The following is a 16,975-nucleotide window of genomic DNA, read 5'->3' as shown; positions in this document are numbered from 1 at the left end:
TGGATCCACTATATTTATTTCATACAAAGTGTTTTACAAGCTGCATTTATTTACATTCTTGTTCCAGCAGATTAGAGTTAATTCACCTTCTCCCAAAGATGATCAAATGAAAAGTGACTGAGAGTGAGAAATGGGAGGCTGAGGGTGGGGATTGGGGGGGCTATAAAAAGGAAGAAACTAAAGTCTCTAAGAGACAGAATAAATTAAAGATGACGAGAGAAAAGAACAAAAAAATTAAAGCTGTCAGGTAAGAGAGGTCAACAAAGAAGAAAAAGCAGGGCAGAATAAAAAGAATAAAAAGGAGACAGAAGGGAAAATAAAGTAGAGCAATGAAGGAGGGGTGTGGGGAGTCAGGCGCAGAGCATACCGGCCCAAGGAAGTATCCAAGAGTCGAAGCTTTACCAACAGCTGTTACCATAATGGGAACTGACACATAAAGGGAGGGCAAGTCTACTTTAATTAGTTAAATGGCATTGTCCATGTCCAATGAGGGTAGGGGAGGTAAATGGAATAAGATTGGTGACCTACCTCCTTCCACAGGCTGAAAGGAGAAAAAGATTTACAAAGCTTTGCTAGGAATTAGAGACAGAAGCTGTTTCTTCCCCAGTTGACTTCACAAGATTCCCATGTATTCCTGTTCACCAGGACCTTTTAAAGGGGACCTGTACTGCTCTGGTGGGACAACTAGAATCAAATGTTGGTTCTTTACCTTGAATTGAGCCAAGAATAGGTTTACTAACCTCCTCTTTTCAGTCTTCCAGCCCGTCTCATATAAAGTCTTTTTTTTTTTTTTTTAAGATTTTATTTATTTAGGGGCGCCTGGGTGGCTCAGATTAAGCCGCTGCCTTCGGCTCAGGTCATGATCTCAGGATCCTGGGATCGAGCCCCGCATCGGGCTCTCTGCTCTGCAGGGAGCCTGCTTCCTCCTCTCTCTCTGCCTGCCTCTCTGCCTACTTGTGACCTCTCTGTCAAATAAATAAATAAAATCTTAAAAAAAAAAAAGATTTTATTTATTTATTTGACACAGAGGGAGATCACAAGTAGGCAGAGAGAGGGGGGTAAGCAGACTCTCTGCTGAGCAGAGCCCCATATGGGGCTGGATCCCTGGACCCTGAGGTCATGACCTGAGCCGAAGGTGGAGGCTTAACCCACTGAGCCACCCAGGTGCCCCTTATATTAAGAGTCTTAAATGACATAGTAGGAAAAAAGCGCTGTCCCTGATCATAAGGGAAAGACACTAATATTTCCCTTGTTGGCTCTTCACACTTTAATACGTTAGGAAGCTCTGGAGCCTGCACCTTTGGAGGATCACTGGTGGTGGTACTAAACTGGGATGCTGGATCCAAGTCTGCCAATAATGGGCCAAGTGACTCTGAGCAAATCATTTTACCAGCTCCATCCATGTAGCACTAAGATTCAGTGATATTGTAATCCTACAAAGGCAAAAAAAAAAAAAAAAAATGCTGGGGACTCCACTCTTAAAAAAACAAGGTCTTAGAGTCATATCTAAACCTCACCAGGTTGTGGAGAGACAAGGTAAAAAATTTATGTTTCATTTCACCCCCACTCCACACATACTTCCTCTGCTAAGAATCTTCCTTGAAATTATCCTGTTAGTAGAAATTATTAGTGTTGAATTACTTCTTTGTCCTGTTTGTGACATCAGATCTCAAGGATCACAAAGATTAATTCTTCTTGGTTCTGTAGGTAACTGATGTCAGGTAGGCTAGCCTGGAATTCAGGAAAGACAAAGAAACGGCTTCCAACCTCCAAACAAACAAAAAAACCCACAAAAGCCTGGTGGTGGAAAGTTCTAGGCAAAGAAAAAAATCTAGACAACGACTGCACACAATGGACAAATCCTCTACTTTTTGAGAACATAAACTCCATTTCCACAGGGAAATTACATCCACTGGAGGTTGTCTTAGGACAAGGCTGAATAAATTAAGTATTTCAACACCATATGTTCAGCTTTGGCAGGAGATGTAGGTGGGAAGGGAATCTCAGTGTTAGGGAGTGCCCTTATCACACCCCAGCTGGCTATTTAGTCATGAAATAAGGAAAACACGCAAATATTTGGTTAAAACACTTTTAATGAAAAGGGAAAGACACTAATATCTCCCTTGTCTGCTGTTCACATTTTACTATGTTAGGAAGCTCTGGAGCCTATACCTTTGGAGGAGAAACCATCATTCACATCAGTCCGTAGCAGAACTCTCATTCTCTCCTCCTCAGAACTCCTGTTCCAAATGATTCTATGTTAAGAGTAAATACTACATCTCATTACAAGACGGAGAGGCAGGGAGAACACCACCTAGAGCTCATCTCCCAAAGCCTGGGACTCTAAGACCCAGACCGTGGCAAAGACGTAAGCCCCGGTCCATAGACAGGCAAATTGGGGAGGAAATAGGCCTTGAGAAAGGAAGACGAGGAAAATCCAAGGGGCCAGGGAATAAAGGAGGGAGTTATCTAAAACTAGAAGCACACTAGTGCTAGGAAATTCCCTATGTCCTGGAGTGCGGTGCTGCACACCAAGTCACTAACAGTCCAAAAAAACATTCATGAGACTCACCCAGTCAAGAACTGGGGGTCCCCTCCCTCACACCATGCCCCTTTCTTAATCTCATGGGTTCCCAGCAAGCCCTATGCTTCAGCAACACTCTTCAACCCTCCATCACTACTCTTTCAACTCCCCTCACCCATAATGCTTCTCAAAGATACGAACCTCACATTTCCCAAAATATTCCACGGGAGACCTGTTGGCAAGACATCTGCTTGCTTCCTTACTTTGAGAGGCCACGATGACGGAATAGGAGAAGCTGGAGGTGTCTTGGCATATTGAACAGCCAACACCTTGGCCTGAATGGGAGTGTACTGGGAAGAATGTCCTATATGCCCTTTGTTTCCCCCCAAACCCTTAGGGCCGAGCCACCAGCTACAGATATGGTGTGTCTTCGTCGCTGGCACCTTCTGGGGCAGGGAGAAGAAGCAATGTACAGTTTGCTACTTTTCTTCCATGACGGGCTTCTCAGGCACTGCCTTGGATGCAGGAGACCGAAATAGGAAGAGGGGGGCTCTCTTCTCCTTGGCCTCTCTGGATCCCATTGTTGGAGGCACGTTCCCAGGCACATTTCCCGGGCCAAACAGCACTGGTGGTGCCAGGCTTAAAGCGGTAGTGGAGGTGGAGCTGGAACTCCAGGGCTTGGTGGGCAGGTCACGTGACAGGAAAGCTGTGTACTGGTTCCAGAAAGACAGGGGACCTACCCTCACCAGTTGGGCAGGAATGTCCTGGGACAGGAAGTCCTGCAGGTTGACCTGGTCACCAGAGAGGAGTGGCACTGGGCCCTCCAGAGACAGCTGCCGGCCCCTTCGGGCTGGGCTGCAATTCCAAATGTGGGTGCTCAGGTGCACCTGCCAAAGGGAAAGGGAGAAGAAGAAAGGAGAGGGGAGAAGGGTCACCCCAGGGAAGTCGGAGAGGGTTCCCCTTGGGAACGTGAAAGCCATAGAGAATCTATTTTCTTCAGGTACAGTGAGTGAAGAGGGAAGAAAAATTCATCAGGGGGCCATCCCCCTGTGAGTACAACTATTTCCAAGCTCGGGGACCGAGAAAAGCCACTAGGGATGTATCACAGAAGGACTCAGAGAAAAAGACAAATCAGGGCTCACTCATCTTGGAGGTCCTTCTACAGAGCTCTTGGTTTCTGCTCCCTGGGTCAAGGAGCAGCAGATACAGAAAAAGAGGCTCATGGGATCGTGGGGTCATCTTTTCGGGGGAAGGGGGAGATCCCTGGGGAAGTGATGGAAGGTGAGCAGCCTGGGATCAAAGAAAGAGCAGCAATATTCTGAGGGCCATGGGGGGCAAAGGGTTGTACCTGGTGGTGAGCCAGCAGCATATGCTTCTTGAGGATAGCCCGCTCGAGAAAGCTCTGCCTGCAGAAAACACAAGTGAAGAGCGGCCCCTCCTTGGGGTGGGTCTTCTGATGCTCCTCCAGGGCTGCCTGGGTGGCAAAGGTCTGACCACACACCTCACAGGCCTTTCTGCTACTGCTCTCTCCCAGCTCCTTTCTCATGGCCTCCTGCATGCTCAGCTCCTCCACCGAGGAGCCACCACTGCCTTCCCCTTCCCGGCCGAGTGCTACCATTGGGCTCGAGCTCCTCTCCGCTTTGCCCCCCTCTTCCATGCCTCCTGCCACATCACTGGCCCCCTGCTCCATGGGCTGTGTTTGATCCAGGCTGTCGGGGGGCGGTGGTGGCAGGGAAGGCTGTTGAATCACTTTCTCATTGCTATCCATCTCCTTCCCAGCTGTGGCTGCTGCTGCTGCTACTGCTACTGCTGCTGCTGCTGCCGCCGCCGCTGCCGCCATGGTCCCCACTTCCTCCTCTGCCCCAGATGCCTCTTCAGAGTCACCTCGCACAGATATTGCCTTCTCGCCTCCACTCTCTGAGCCTCTCCCTGCCAGGGAATCTTCATCAGTCACATCTTCCTCCTCTTCCTCCTCTTCCTCCTCCTCTTCAGACAACTCCTCTTCTGGGGATGGCTGCTGGGACGGCGGCTGGGGGAAGCTCCCCGGCCCAGAGACTGTGGATTGCTCAGAGCCATTTTCCTGGGCAGCTCCCCCGCCTTCAGAGAGCGTGGTACCACCATTGGGGATCTGGCCCCCAAGGTGCATGCGAACGTGCTGCTGCAGAGTAACAGCGTTGGTGAACTTCTTCTGGCAGATGGGGCAGGAGTTCTGGGCCCGGGCAGCTGGACTGGCCTTGTGGCCCACGAAATGTGCACGCAGGTTGCCCCGGGTGGAGAAAGCTCTGCCACACACTTTGCATTTGAAGGGCCGCTCACCTCCGTGTTGGCCATAATGCAGGCGCAGGGCGCGAGGACAGCTCAGCACCCGGAGGCAGATGACACACTGGTTAGGTCCCGACGAGGCGGAAGATGAAGTTGCCGGTGCCGAGGTGGTGGGGGCTCCCGAGGTGGTAGAGGCCACAGCCACAGCTCCTTGCCGATCAATCTTTTCTACCAGCTGCTGCAGCTTTGAGGTCTCAGAGGGTGAGGCCCCCAAGGGCTCCAGCACATAGGGGAAGGGGAAGCTACCTGTGGACTTAAAGTGGTTGGTAAGCAGCGCCCAGCTGGGGAGTGAAGTCACCAGCTTGCTTAGCTGCATTCGGGTTGCCGTGCCACTTTCTGCCACCCCAGCGATGGCCGAGCCCTCACTCCCCGGTGGGGTATTTTCATCAGCTTTACTTTTTGGCTCTACTGCTTTCATGAGCACAAACTTATTGAAAGCAGGGAGCGCAGGAGCCGTGGCTGTGCCTGCACCGGTGGAGAGCAGCGTCAGGCTCTCCGTGGCACTAAGTGCTGTGGTGGAGGCCACCAGAGGCTTGCGTTCCACACCTCCGCCAGGCACGGCCACCTCCTCCTCAGCCTTCTCTGGTGGCACGGACATACCATAGGGCAGGCCGCTGCTGGTGATAACGTAGTCTAGGTGCTCCGGCACCGGGTGAGGGTTCATCTGCACGTGCGGGTACTTCTCACGATGGCGGTGGAAATGCACTTTGAGGTTGCCACGGGTGGTAAAGCGGTTGCCACAGACATTACACTTATAGGGCCTTTCACCGGTGTGGGAACGCAGGTGGATCTGCAGGGCACTGTCACTGCCAAATACTTTGGCACAGAAGCGGCACTTGTGCCGTCCACCGGGCTTCTCCAAGGGACCCATCACTTCCCCGTATCCCAGCTCACCACTTCCATTCTTTGGCTTCAGGAGCCCTGGGGAGGCAGCAGCCTCGAGGCCTCGGGCTGCCCCAAGACACTGCGCTGCCAGTAGTCCTGTGGTGCCTGGGAATGCCAGATGAGGTGAGGGCATCAGCTGATCTGCGCTGCCAGGCAGGGCTGGGGAGGGGGCGGGGGTGGGTTTGTGGCTTCTCCCAACCCCTCCAGCAGAAAAAGGGTGCTGTGACCCCAGTGGATGGTAAAGATGGAAGAAAGCCTGCTTGGGCGTTTCTGCCCCGGAAGAGGATGAAGAAGAGGAGGAGGAAGTTGCCAGCGTCTTGCCAGTTTGGACAGGCTTGATGGGACTGAAGAGGGGAAGCAGGGGCTTGGTGGAGGAGGCAGTCCCCGTCCCAGGTAGCTCTGAGGGACTGGCAGGGGTGCCCACCGTCTGGCCTAAGGAGCCAAGCAGCAGCACCTGGCGGCAGATTTGCTCAGTCATCTGCATCTGGTGGATCTGGCGCTGCTGCAGCACCCGAAGCTCTTCCAAGATCAGAGGGATGTTCAAGTGGCCGCTGCCTACTGCTGGGGGCGGGGGTGGAGGAGGAGGAGGGGGGGGTGCAGGGGTAGATTCCGGAGGTAACGGGGTTGTGCCCAGCTTGGGACTGGCCAAGATCAGGCCCCCGCCTCCCCCAGCTGCTGTACCTGTGGCAGCGACCAGGAAGTGCCCGGCAGACTCCTCTACTCTCCGCTCTGGGCCCCAGGAGGGATCTGTGGGCACCGAGGACCCAGAATCTGGGGGGTTGCTGTGCTCGGCCTCCATGACCTGAGGACTATTTTGGCCCTCCGCCCGGGGTTCAGAAGAGGTCGAAGAGTTGTTGGGGTTCTCCTGGCCCCCAATTATCACCATTACAGGGGGGTCAGTAGAACATGCATTCTGGTGGGCGAGGAATTCGGTTGGGTCAGTGAATTGTGCGCAGCACTTGGCACAGACTTGGGGGTGGTCCTCCTCGCTAGCATCACCTAGGGAGAAGACAAGGAGAGAACGTGGGTGGTGCGGTTGGGACGGGCATGCGAAGGCTCTAATTAGCGACGGGCCCAGTAACCGCTTGTGGGGGTGGGGAGATGAGCTCACCCTCAGGCCACGCAGCAAGCTAGAGCTCAGTCTTGACCCGCCGGGATGTGAAACACCCCAGCGTAGGGGGTGGGGAAGGGCAGGCAGGCTCAAGCTTCTGCCTTCCCCAGTCCGTCCCCCACCCCCCCAACCCGGGGCCACCGCGGGCGCAAGGAATGGGCGTGAGGAGAGGGTCCTAGACAGAGAATCGTGCATTCTTATCCCGTCCGCGGAAAGTCCATGAGCTCGCGCGCGTCCCCTCCGCCCCCACCCCTGCCCCGGCAGGGCCCTACCGCACCTCCAAGCTCCGCCGGCTCCCCGCAGGGCCCCCCAAGACGAGAGCTCCTCCCGGTTTCGTGCGCCATGGGTGTGGGGGAGGTGGAGGGCCGGGTAGAGTGGGAGACAATAGGTATCAGGATTGGGGGAGGCGGCGGTAGCCGCCGGGGCTGCGGCAGCCTCTGCACCCAGCGGCCCAGACTGCGGAGATGGAGATCGGCGGCAGCGGCGGCGGGGGCAGGGAGCCGCGGAGGAGGGGGAGGGGATCGAGGAGGCGCGGAGGAGGGGAGGAGCTGGAGCCAGAAAGCTGGGAGAGGGGAGATGGGGGAGGAGCTGCTCGGGAGCCCTGCGGGAGCGGGGAGTGGGAGGTGGGTGTGTGGGGCCGGATCCCAGAGCCTAGCAGGTTTCCGGAGGCTCAGTGACAGGTGCTTGTGGGGCGTGGTGGGGGTTCACCTTCCCTTGCCCTCTGCCAGCTCCCCCCTTCTCCAGATGTCTTTGCCCAGACCTGCCCCACCCCCCTCAGGCTCAAGGGGGGCACAGTGGGAAAGAGAGCCCGGCTCAACAGAGCAAAGCGATAGGCTTCTCTTATTTTTCTTTGGATAAAGGATCCACTGAGCCTGGAAAACGTGCATTCCGGAGAGGGTGGTCTGATCTCAGAGGTCTGAGGGCCAGAACGGAGAGGGAGCCCAGAACATCCATCCCTCATCAAAACACGCATCCCCAAATACCCCAGGTTTTGTCCAGTCTTCCTCACCTTTATCCCCCCCCCACCCCCATCCCTCTCCACAAAAGAAGTTTCTCAGGATGGGAGGCTGCAAGCTAGAATTTCCAAGGAAGTCATTTCAGGACCCTTCTCTGCGGAACACTGAGCCCCTTTACTCCCTGCCCCTCCTCCCACAGAATAGCCGAATGCAAGTTAACCCCCAGATCACTCGGCCGACACCTGATTTATGGAGTTCGTGCTCATTCAAGGAGCCATCTCCTTTTAGTACTCTCTTTCCTGCCCGTCTTCTTCCTCCATTGCCCTTCTCTAGCGACAACACACGGCTCGCTGTCACTATTAAGGACTGCTGCGGCGGGGGAGATGCTGGCCAGCCGGGGCCTACAGGGGCCCACCTAGCTCTAACCTGGGGGGGAGGGGAATTCCTGGAACAATGGGAAAAAATGCAGTGGGAGCTACCAGACAGCCTTTCAGTGCGGAAAGCCCTTTCAGCCCCAATCTAGTTTGAATACCTAGAAATGACTTAACACCACCTCAGCCCACAAAGGCCACCTCTCCTTCAGAGAAGATAAGTAGGGGTGAGATGGCTCTTAGACCAGATACTCTGCATTCCCTTTCTACCTTGAAATGTGTCTTAATAGGTTTTCCTGCAGCAGTTTATCTTACCTACACGAAAGTGACCCCAAGTCACTTAGTTTTGTGGTTTGCCTGGGCACCTTGTGCTAATCCCAGATCTCTCCTTGCCTGACTGGTATATCAAGGTGCAGTGGGTCACTCATGCAACCATTTTCCTTTTTGTTAAGTGGTAATATTGTAGCTGTGTTATCTTTCTCAGAGAAATACTGTGGTGACAAAATCTTGAAAAACTGGATGAATCTTGTTAATATGAACATATGGGACTTTGAATATTATGGATTAGGGAATTGACATTGTCAGTGGCAAAACAGTCAAAATAACCTAAAATGCACATATACTAAAACAAGATCAGTGTTTCACGTTCCTTATTAACCTTATTCATTTGTGAGGTAAGACGTTGGCTACTATAATTGGCACATGCTAACATTAAGGAGCCTTTTTTTGGATGGAGATGAAACTACTTAATACTCGCAACACCCACTTCACTATTCAATGCAAATTTTGCCTTCTTTTTAAAATTAGAACATTTTACTGAATTATGTTTGGAAACTTCAGATAATCATGAGGATCTAAACGTTATGAATGATGACTGAAACAGATGAGCTTGACCCTTACAAGGAGGGAAAGGGGAATCTATTTCAATAGTGGAAGGTCACCGGTTAGTGCGGTGTTGTTTATTTTTACACATATTGAAGTCTGGAGAGGTGAAGTGACTTTTCCAAGTTCACACAGTTAATTCAGTGAGGCGAACGTCCAGAATTTTTACTCCTATCCAGTGCTTTCTCAAGCACAACAACATTGTCTGGCTCCTCTCATGCTAGAGAAAGGGCTCTGTGTAGCTCCTACCTGCCATTTGCTCTCTGGCCTCAGCAAGGGAGAGGGAATCAGATGGAGGCTTTCCACCGAGCATTTGTTAATTAGCATTGAACATTTGATATCAAGTTGCTGTTTTGTCAAGTCTTCCGACAAGAAAAGAAATCCTTTTCTTTTCATCTTCTCCTGGGAAACACTGTCCCCTTTCTTGCTCTTTAATGAAACTTGCTTTCTGATGCGTAATTCAATCTGCACTCTTCTTTAAGGTAAATTTAGTCCCTGCTGAAAGGTGACGGATCAACAGCCACCTGTAAGAGGAACCTTCTCTTTCTCAGCACTTTGCACTCACTGCCTATCCTGAAAAGGGGGGCAGGATTCTTAGGCAGACACGAATGAAGTCATAAACACAGGAATAAACTAAGCTAGTAATGGTGTCCCTAGATAGCAGATAAGGTGAGGTAAGCTATCCCGGGTCACACACAAAGTCCGGGATGGACACTGAGACTAAGACTGGTTTAAATATACAAAGAGCCAAAATGACAAGGAAAAAGAAACCAGGTAGCTCTCTGAACTGCTGCTCTAGGCTTGGGAGAGCATGGCTGGGAGGACAAAGAGAAAAATAGGTGGGGAGTGCACAACAGGAGGACAGAGTTGAACAGGTGGTTCTCAAACTTTTCTGCCCATCAGAATTACTGGCAGAACTCAATCCCAGGACACTGAGATCAGGACCTGAGCCAATGGCAGGCACTTAATGACTGAGCCACCCAGGGGCACCATGGGGCTACCTGCTCAGCAGGGAGCCTACTTTGCCCTCTCACACTCCCCTGCTTGTGTTCCCTCTCTTATTTGTCTCTCTGTTAAATAAATAAATAAATAAATTTTTAAAAGATTTCATTTATTTATTTGACAGAGAGAGAGTGAGCACAGCAGGAGGAGTAGCAGGCAGAGGGAGAGGGAGAAGCAGGCTTCCCACAGAGCAGGGAGCCTGATGCGGGGCTTGATCCCAGGACCCTGGGATCATAACCTGAGCTGAAGGCAGACGCTTAAGGACTGAGCCACCCTGCCCCAATAAATAAAATCTTAAAAAAAAATTACTGGCAGCACCTTTAAAAATCCCAATATCCAGGTCACACCCCAGATCAATGAATTTAGAATCCTGGAAGGTGGCATCCAGGTATCAGTATGTCATAAAATTCCTTAGGTGATCCCAATGTCTAGCCAAGGATGAGACCCACAGTACCTTTCAGGCGACTGCTCTTCCCAGCAAACTTTCTATCCTGCTGCTCACAAATCTTATCTGCCCTCAACCTGGACAAAATCAAGACAGTGGCAAAACCAGCTGCTCAATGCCAGATCTTCCTATCAGCCTCCCTCTCTCCTCTGCCTGCAGCCACAGGTTAGCTCTCTTGTATCTAGCTTCCATGAATAGATTTTTTTTTTTTTTTGAAAGGAGATAGAAGTTTATTGAGTACACCATAAGAGAACAGCAGGCAGGACAGCAATGGACAGACTGCCTGCCAGAATTTGATATGATTTACACCTGACTGTGAACTTAAGTGACCGTATTGCCTTTCCCAGGGTACGTGCATTCCTGAGCCATATTTCTAGTTTTAGATAAAGGCTTGTTCTACGCAGAGTTCAAGCATCGTCCAGCTATTAAAGAAGCAAAGCACACTAAGGACCTGCCTAAACCTAGTGTTAGTGTTGGCCCAACACTAATAGTTTCCATAATTATGAATCGATTCTGTAACCACTGCTACTGTTGCTGTAGACTACTTCTAAGGGAGAATGTCGCTTCTTCTCTGCATCAGTCCTCTCTCCTAAATCCATAAACATACTTACTCCTTTGCTACCCATACCTAGTAATGCACCCATGGCCTATGCCACATTGTAGGCAAACAGGTGTGCTGAGGTACATGTATGTGGGATGCTAAGTGAGAAAAATATATTTGTTTTGTTTTTCCAAAAAGGTTTTTAAAGAGACATTTTTATGGCATTGAAAGACTCAGCATTTAGCAAGGAATTTATACTTTTTATTTATTTGGCAGAGAGAGAGACAGCGAGAGAGGGAACACAGGCAAGGGGAGTAGGAGAGGAAGAAACAGGCTTCCCACTGAGTAGGGAGCCTGAGGTGGGGCTTGATCCCAGAACCCTGGGATCATGACATGAGCCAAGGCAGAAAGCAGACACTTAAGGACTGAGCCACCCAGGTGCCCCAGGAACTCATACTCTTTTGTCGCTAGAAGGGACTTCAGAGATCTGACCCTCTGAGCACACAGATTAAGATTGCTAGCTCTGAAGCAAACAGGCCTGAGTTCTCGTCCCAGCACTTTCTAATCTTTGTGTTCTTCAGAAAGTTTCTCTATTTATCCAAGGCTTGGATTTCTCTTTAAAATGGAGTTATATCGGGCGCCTGAGTGGCTCAGTTGGTTAAGCGACTGCCTTCAGTTCAGGTCATGATCCCGGAGTCCCAGGATCGAGTCCCATATCTGGCTCCCAGCTCCATGGGGAGTCTGACCTTCTCCCCTCTCACGCTCTCTCTCTCAAATGGATAACTAAATCTTTAAAAAAATAAAATAAAACAAAATGGGGGTATATCAGGGCACCTGGGTGGCTCAGTCATTAAGTGTCTGCCCTGCATCAGGCTTTCTGCTCAGCGAGGAGCCTGCTTCTCCCTCTCTCTCTCTGCCTGTCTCTCTGCCTAATTAGGATCTCTGCCTGTCAAATAAATAAATAAAATCTTAAAAAAATACATAAAAAATTTAAAAAATAGGGGTATCTGTGTGGCTCAGGTCATGATCTCAGTCAGGGTCCTGGGATTGAGCCCCACATCAGGCTCTCTACTTAGCTGGGAGTGCTCCCCCTGCTTGTGCTCTCTCTCTCCCTACAAATGAATGAATAAAATCTTTAATAAATAGATAGATAAACAAATAAATAATAAATAAATAAAGGCCAAACACTGAAGCCCTGGAAGAAGAATGGACCTGCCCAAGGTCACCTAGCTTCAAGATCCAAGCTGGATTAAAAAGCAGGTTTTCTGCTTCCTGATCCAGTGCTCTATATCGCACCCCACCTGAGTTACTTTCTATCTATGCAGAGATGTTTTCTTTTTGACCCAGGGATACCTAGAGCTGAAAGGCTTAAGCTCAATACCCTGAGGGATTATGCTCCCTACTTCAGATATAAAGAGAACAGAGCCCTCAAAACTCTCTTTTGCCTTCCTTCTCTTTTTGCTGCTCTCAATGTCTGCCAACTTCCATTTCTCCCTCTAGATCTGTTTGGCTGTTGTCCTGGTTTCTCCTTCTCACTAAATATCTGGGTTTCTGATCGTTTCCTTTATTTCCCAGATGTACTAGTTTACATTTTCCCTACTCACATCCCTTATGTTCTCTAATCCAGATTTCTAGACTCTGTAGGGGAGAGAGACAATTTTTTTTTTCTCTCCAGAGTTTTTTTAAGTAAACAGACTATTTCCTTCACATCACTTATGTGCAATAACTATTCTGTTAGGTTTTTGGTGTTCTGGTCAGGGAAGCTGAACAAAAACAGGGCTAGAAAACAGGTTTTTCAGACTGTTTCTTGATGAACGTCTTAGGTCACTGCAGAGATGAGGCTTTTAAAATGTGCAACAAAGGCTCAGCATTTGCTTGTCACATATGGTAAACATTGCTTGAAAGAAGGCAAGGACTCCCGAAAACCTTGGTGGCATCCTTGCCTGCTAAATAAATGTCTGCTGATGTTCCTGAGGGTGCCCATAGTTTCACAGGAACACCAGAAGACGTACATAGAGTCGTCCCCCCCACCCCCCACCCCCACCTAATTTGGGGGCACGCAGAACAAGAAAATGTCTTCTGGGGTTGAAGGAAAAGTCAGGAGTCTGAACATCACATAAGCAAATAAAAACTGTACCAATGGAAAAGGAGGAAGTAGGAAATCTATCTTGTAAGAGCAGGAAGGAATTTTAGATTTGATCAGATATAGCCACCTCATCTCCAGATGTGACCCAGTGGCACTCCGGGTCATGCAATAGCCCAGAATCTTTCACTCTCAGAATTCTGATCAGAAAACCCTTCAGTGTTCTTAAGGGAGACCTTAAGACGTTACTGCTGCCTCTTGCTCCTTGCATTTATGTTTCTGACTTTTATGGCTCAAAGACAAAATTCCAGCTGAAATTTGTTGCCACCATTGGATTGGAGCCCGCACTGTTTCTACGGAGGGATGACTCTGTAGCAACATCCCCATATCCCAGCTGCGAGCTGCAGCTCAAGGGGCTTAAGAATCCATCTCAGGGCAGTGGTGGAAGATTTTTGACTCCTTCACTGGCTCTTCATCAGCAGAAGTGCAGGGAGTGGGTGAGCAGACTTGGGAGGTATAAGGAGAGAAGAGGTTGTTTTTTGGGGGGGGCGGGGGAGGCTAGGGTGTTTAGGCATTGTTCCACAATCCAGGCAGCAGGGGAGCAGGACTGTGAGGCAACTCTGAGGCTCTACGGGAAGTCTCCTGTAGAGCCTGAGGAGGAAACATCCGGACTGCAGCGGCATTAAGGAGGGCGAATGTGTCCCAGGAGGGAAGGATGCCACCACCATGAACCTCTAAATATGGGCACAGTGGGATCCCAGCAAGGCAGTGACTTGAGGAGAATGTGTTTTATCCAAAACACAGTATGTCTGTTAAGGCTGTTCCATAGCACCACATGGAGCACTGGTTTAATCTCAGGTCTTTTTTTTTTGAACAACAGGTGGAAAAGTAAGTTTAATCCATAACTTTGTTTTAGTCACTACAAATACATTATCCTAGAGCTTTTCACGGCAACATCTCCTAGAGAAATACTAAAGCTCGCCAAGAAGTTCCTGAGCTTTGGTCATATTTCAGCCCTTGTAGGAAGTGCCACTGTTCTCACATATAATAACAATACTCACACGTATTAAGTACTTATTTCTGCTAGGGACTACCATACCACATATACTGAGCACTTCTTTATGCTATTTATTTTCCCTAGTGCTTTACAGGTATTAACTCATTCTGATTCTCACAATCACCAAAGAGGTAGCTAGTGTTTTACAGATGAGGAAACTGCACAGAAAGGAAGTAAACCAAGGTTGCACCGCTGAGTGGTGGAACCAGGATTTGAATCCTGAAAGTCTGACTTCAGAACCTTTGTTCTTACTACGACACTACACTGTCGGGTGAATCTACTGTTTGCGAAATAGTTTATACCTGAGTTTATTCCAGACTTTTATAGCCTTAATATATATAGCCATAGTAGTATGTCCAAAACTTGCCTAAGCCTAAAACTACCTGAACCTTTACAAAGATATAGATTCCCAGACTCTAGTCCAGATCCACAATCAAGCAAGTTTGAAAAACCCTAATTTAGTAGAGTGAGCACCACCAGCCCTGAGCATTAGGAAACCTAGGTTTTGGTCCTAACACTGCCTCTGTTTCTGAGACTTTGGGCAGTGTCACTTTTCAATACCCTTGTTGCCGTGCTGTCCACCTATTCCTGCACTGTTCCAGGAATACATGAAATATCCCTCCCCTCCAGGGAGAAAACCTGTTACTCTATTTTTCAAGTTTATTTAATTTTTTTTTTTTAAGTAATCACTACATCCAATGTGGGACTCGAACTCACGACCTCAAGAGCAAGTGTTGCATGCCCTTCAGACTGAGCCAGTGGGGGGGGGGGCAAAATCTGTTACTTTAAAAACAGATGCAAGTATGTTGACTCACTTTTTTTTTTTTTTTTTTTTTTTGGGAAGCTTGGCCTCCCTTAACGCACAAACCTAAGCCCCTCATCCAGCCCTCTCCTCTGGTCTCTACCCCAGGTGACAGGGATCCACACCCCAAACCAGGCTGCATCTGACCGACATTAGCTCTCTCCCTCTGGGAGCTCTGATCTGTTCTCAGCTCAGCCCAACAATGAGAAACTTTTTTCTCTTCTCTCTCAGGGGAACCTTCACGTTTATCCAATTCATTCTCTTGCAACCCAACTCTCCAGAAAGAAAAGGGGGGAAAATCCCACCCCTAAGAGACGGCCTCCAGGTCTGAGGAGGTTACTTAGCAACGGCACAAAGACCAGTGAGCAAAGGGGGACCTGAGGAGAAAACTCTTGGGTGGGGAGACAGAGCCAGTTTGAAAACTCCATTTCATCCAGAGAAAAACAAGGAAAACACAAACAGAACCAATCCTGAGAAAAGCCAAGCGGGGGCTTCTCCCCAGCACAGGTCAACGCCTTCCTACTCCCTGCATCCAACTCCTTCACACCCCCAATGACCAAGTCCTCCCCTGGCTTCACCCGTGGCCCGGGTGCCCTCCCTTGCCCTGGCCTGACCCACACGGGCTGGGACTCAGGGCTCCCGCACCCCTCCCCAGTCACCCACCGTTCTCAGACGCGCTGGGACCTTCGCAGTCCGAGATTAACTGTTGGGGTTTCCGCTGCTTTCGCCGAGACATTCCCGGGTGGAGGTGGGGTAGGGAGGGGCAAAGCTCACTGAGTCCTAACCGGGGTGACCTGGTCTGGTCTCTCCTTGGGTCTGAAGCCAATGGATGCCTCTCCCCCAGTGCTAATCACTGTGAAGCAGAGACGTTCTCCCTTCCCAGAGACAGACAGACAGACTGGCCGAGCTCTCTCTGATTCTCTGTCCCTGACTCTCTCTCTTTCTCTCTCAATCTCTGCAAGTCTTTAAAGGGGAGACGCCCCCTTTTTTTTCTTCAGCTTCTTCCCTACGCTTCTGCAGCTCCCATTGTAAAAGCAAAAATCCTAATCTTTCCGCACACTCTTTTCTTTTGTACTGCAGAGGGGAAGGATTTAACCCTCTCCTCACTGCCGGGGCTCTGGCCTCTCCCTGTGCTGTCTGTTCAGAAAATGTCCCTGCTTGTTTCTCTAACTCTTCATCCAAAGTCCTCAGGTGCTTTTTTGTTCTCTCATGATTCTATGACACCTTGTTTGATGATGCGACTATGTCGGGGGTATAAAACTGAAATAAGAACTTTCCCGGATATCCTGATTATGAGGCCAGGACGTCAGGTACCTCGAGTCAAAAATGGAGATATGAAAGGCTGGCAAAAAGATGAAGATGGACAGTCATTACAATAAAACTTAATATAGGGGTGCCTGGGTGGTTCAGTTGTTAAGCGTCTGCCTTCAGCTCAGGTCATGATCCCCAAGTCCTGGGATCAAGCCCCACATCTGGCTCCCTGCAGGAAGTCTGCTTCTCTCTCTCCCACTTCCCCTGCTTGTGTTCCCTCTCTCTCTGTGTCTTTCTCTGTCAAATGAATAAATAAAATCTTAAAAAAATAAAATAGGGCGCCTGGGTGGCTCAGTGGGTTGAAGCCTCTGCTCTCGGCTCAGGTCATGATCCCAGGGGCCTGGGATCGAACCCCGCATCAGGCTCTCTGTTCAGCAGGGAACCTGCTCCCCCTCTTTCTCTGCCTGCCTCTCTGCCTACTTGTGATCTCTGTCTGTCAAATAAATAAAATCTTAAAAAAAATAAAATAAAATAAAAATTAAAAACAATATAGGGAGAGCTCTTCATAACTTATAGGATATTTTCAAGTACATGACACATTTTGAGTATTACAACTCTGAGATGAGCACAGCAGGTTTGACTACTCCTATTTATAGATGATTATCTTTATAGGTAAGCAAAAGTTTCAGTGAGGTTAAGTAACCTATCCAAGGTTGCACAGCTCTGATGTAATAGAGACAGGC

The 16,975-nt window shown here is 49.5% G+C and overlaps 1 protein-coding gene across 2 annotated transcripts; it reads right to left on the bottom strand.

Annotated features, from left to right (window-relative positions):
• Window positions 1–2,905: 2,905 nt before the first annotated feature.
• Window positions 2,906–15,856, bottom strand: SALL2 (spalt like transcription factor 2). 2 transcript variants are annotated; one of them, XM_046010341.1, is made up of 3 exons: window positions 15,645–15,856; window positions 3,873–6,730; window positions 2,906–3,411 (listed from the first exon to the last, which is right to left on the bottom strand). In XM_046010341.1, exons 1-3 carry the CDS (start codon window positions 15,715–15,717, stop codon window positions 3,004–3,006), a joined length of 3,339 nt encoding a protein of 1,112 aa, XP_045866297.1. In that variant the 5' UTR covers window positions 15,718–15,856; the 3' UTR covers window positions 2,906–3,003. The 2 variants fall into 2 exon arrangements, with proteins under 2 accessions (XP_045866297.1, XP_045866298.1); XM_046010342.1 differs by lacking the exon at window positions 15,645–15,856 and adding an exon at window positions 7,120–7,322.
• Window positions 15,857–16,975: the final 1,119 nt, after the last annotated feature.

Source organism: Meles meles, chromosome 6 (genome assembly GCF_922984935.1).
Source record: "Meles meles chromosome 6, mMelMel3.1 paternal haplotype, whole genome shotgun sequence".
In the NCBI taxonomy this organism is placed as follows: Eukaryota; Metazoa; Chordata; class Mammalia; order Carnivora; family Mustelidae; genus Meles; species Meles meles.
The sequence above is the reverse complement of the archived record's forward strand: the minus strand, read 5'-3'. Positions and strand labels throughout refer to the sequence as shown.

Bases quoted from the DNA above. Each gene is read 5' to 3' on its own strand.
- SALL2 (XM_046010341.1), bottom strand. From the start codon at position 15,717: ATGTCTCGGCGAAAGCAGCGGAAACCCCAACAGTTAATCTCGGACTGC. The intron at 6,731-15,644 runs GTGGGTGACTGG...TCTTCTCCCTAG, and splicing joins TCCCAGCGCGTCTGAGAACG to GTGATGCTAGCGAGGAGGAC. The intron at 3,412-3,872 runs GTACAACCCTTT...TCCCTTTGGCAG, and splicing joins TGCTGCTGGCTCACCACCAG to GTGCACCTGAGCACCCACAT.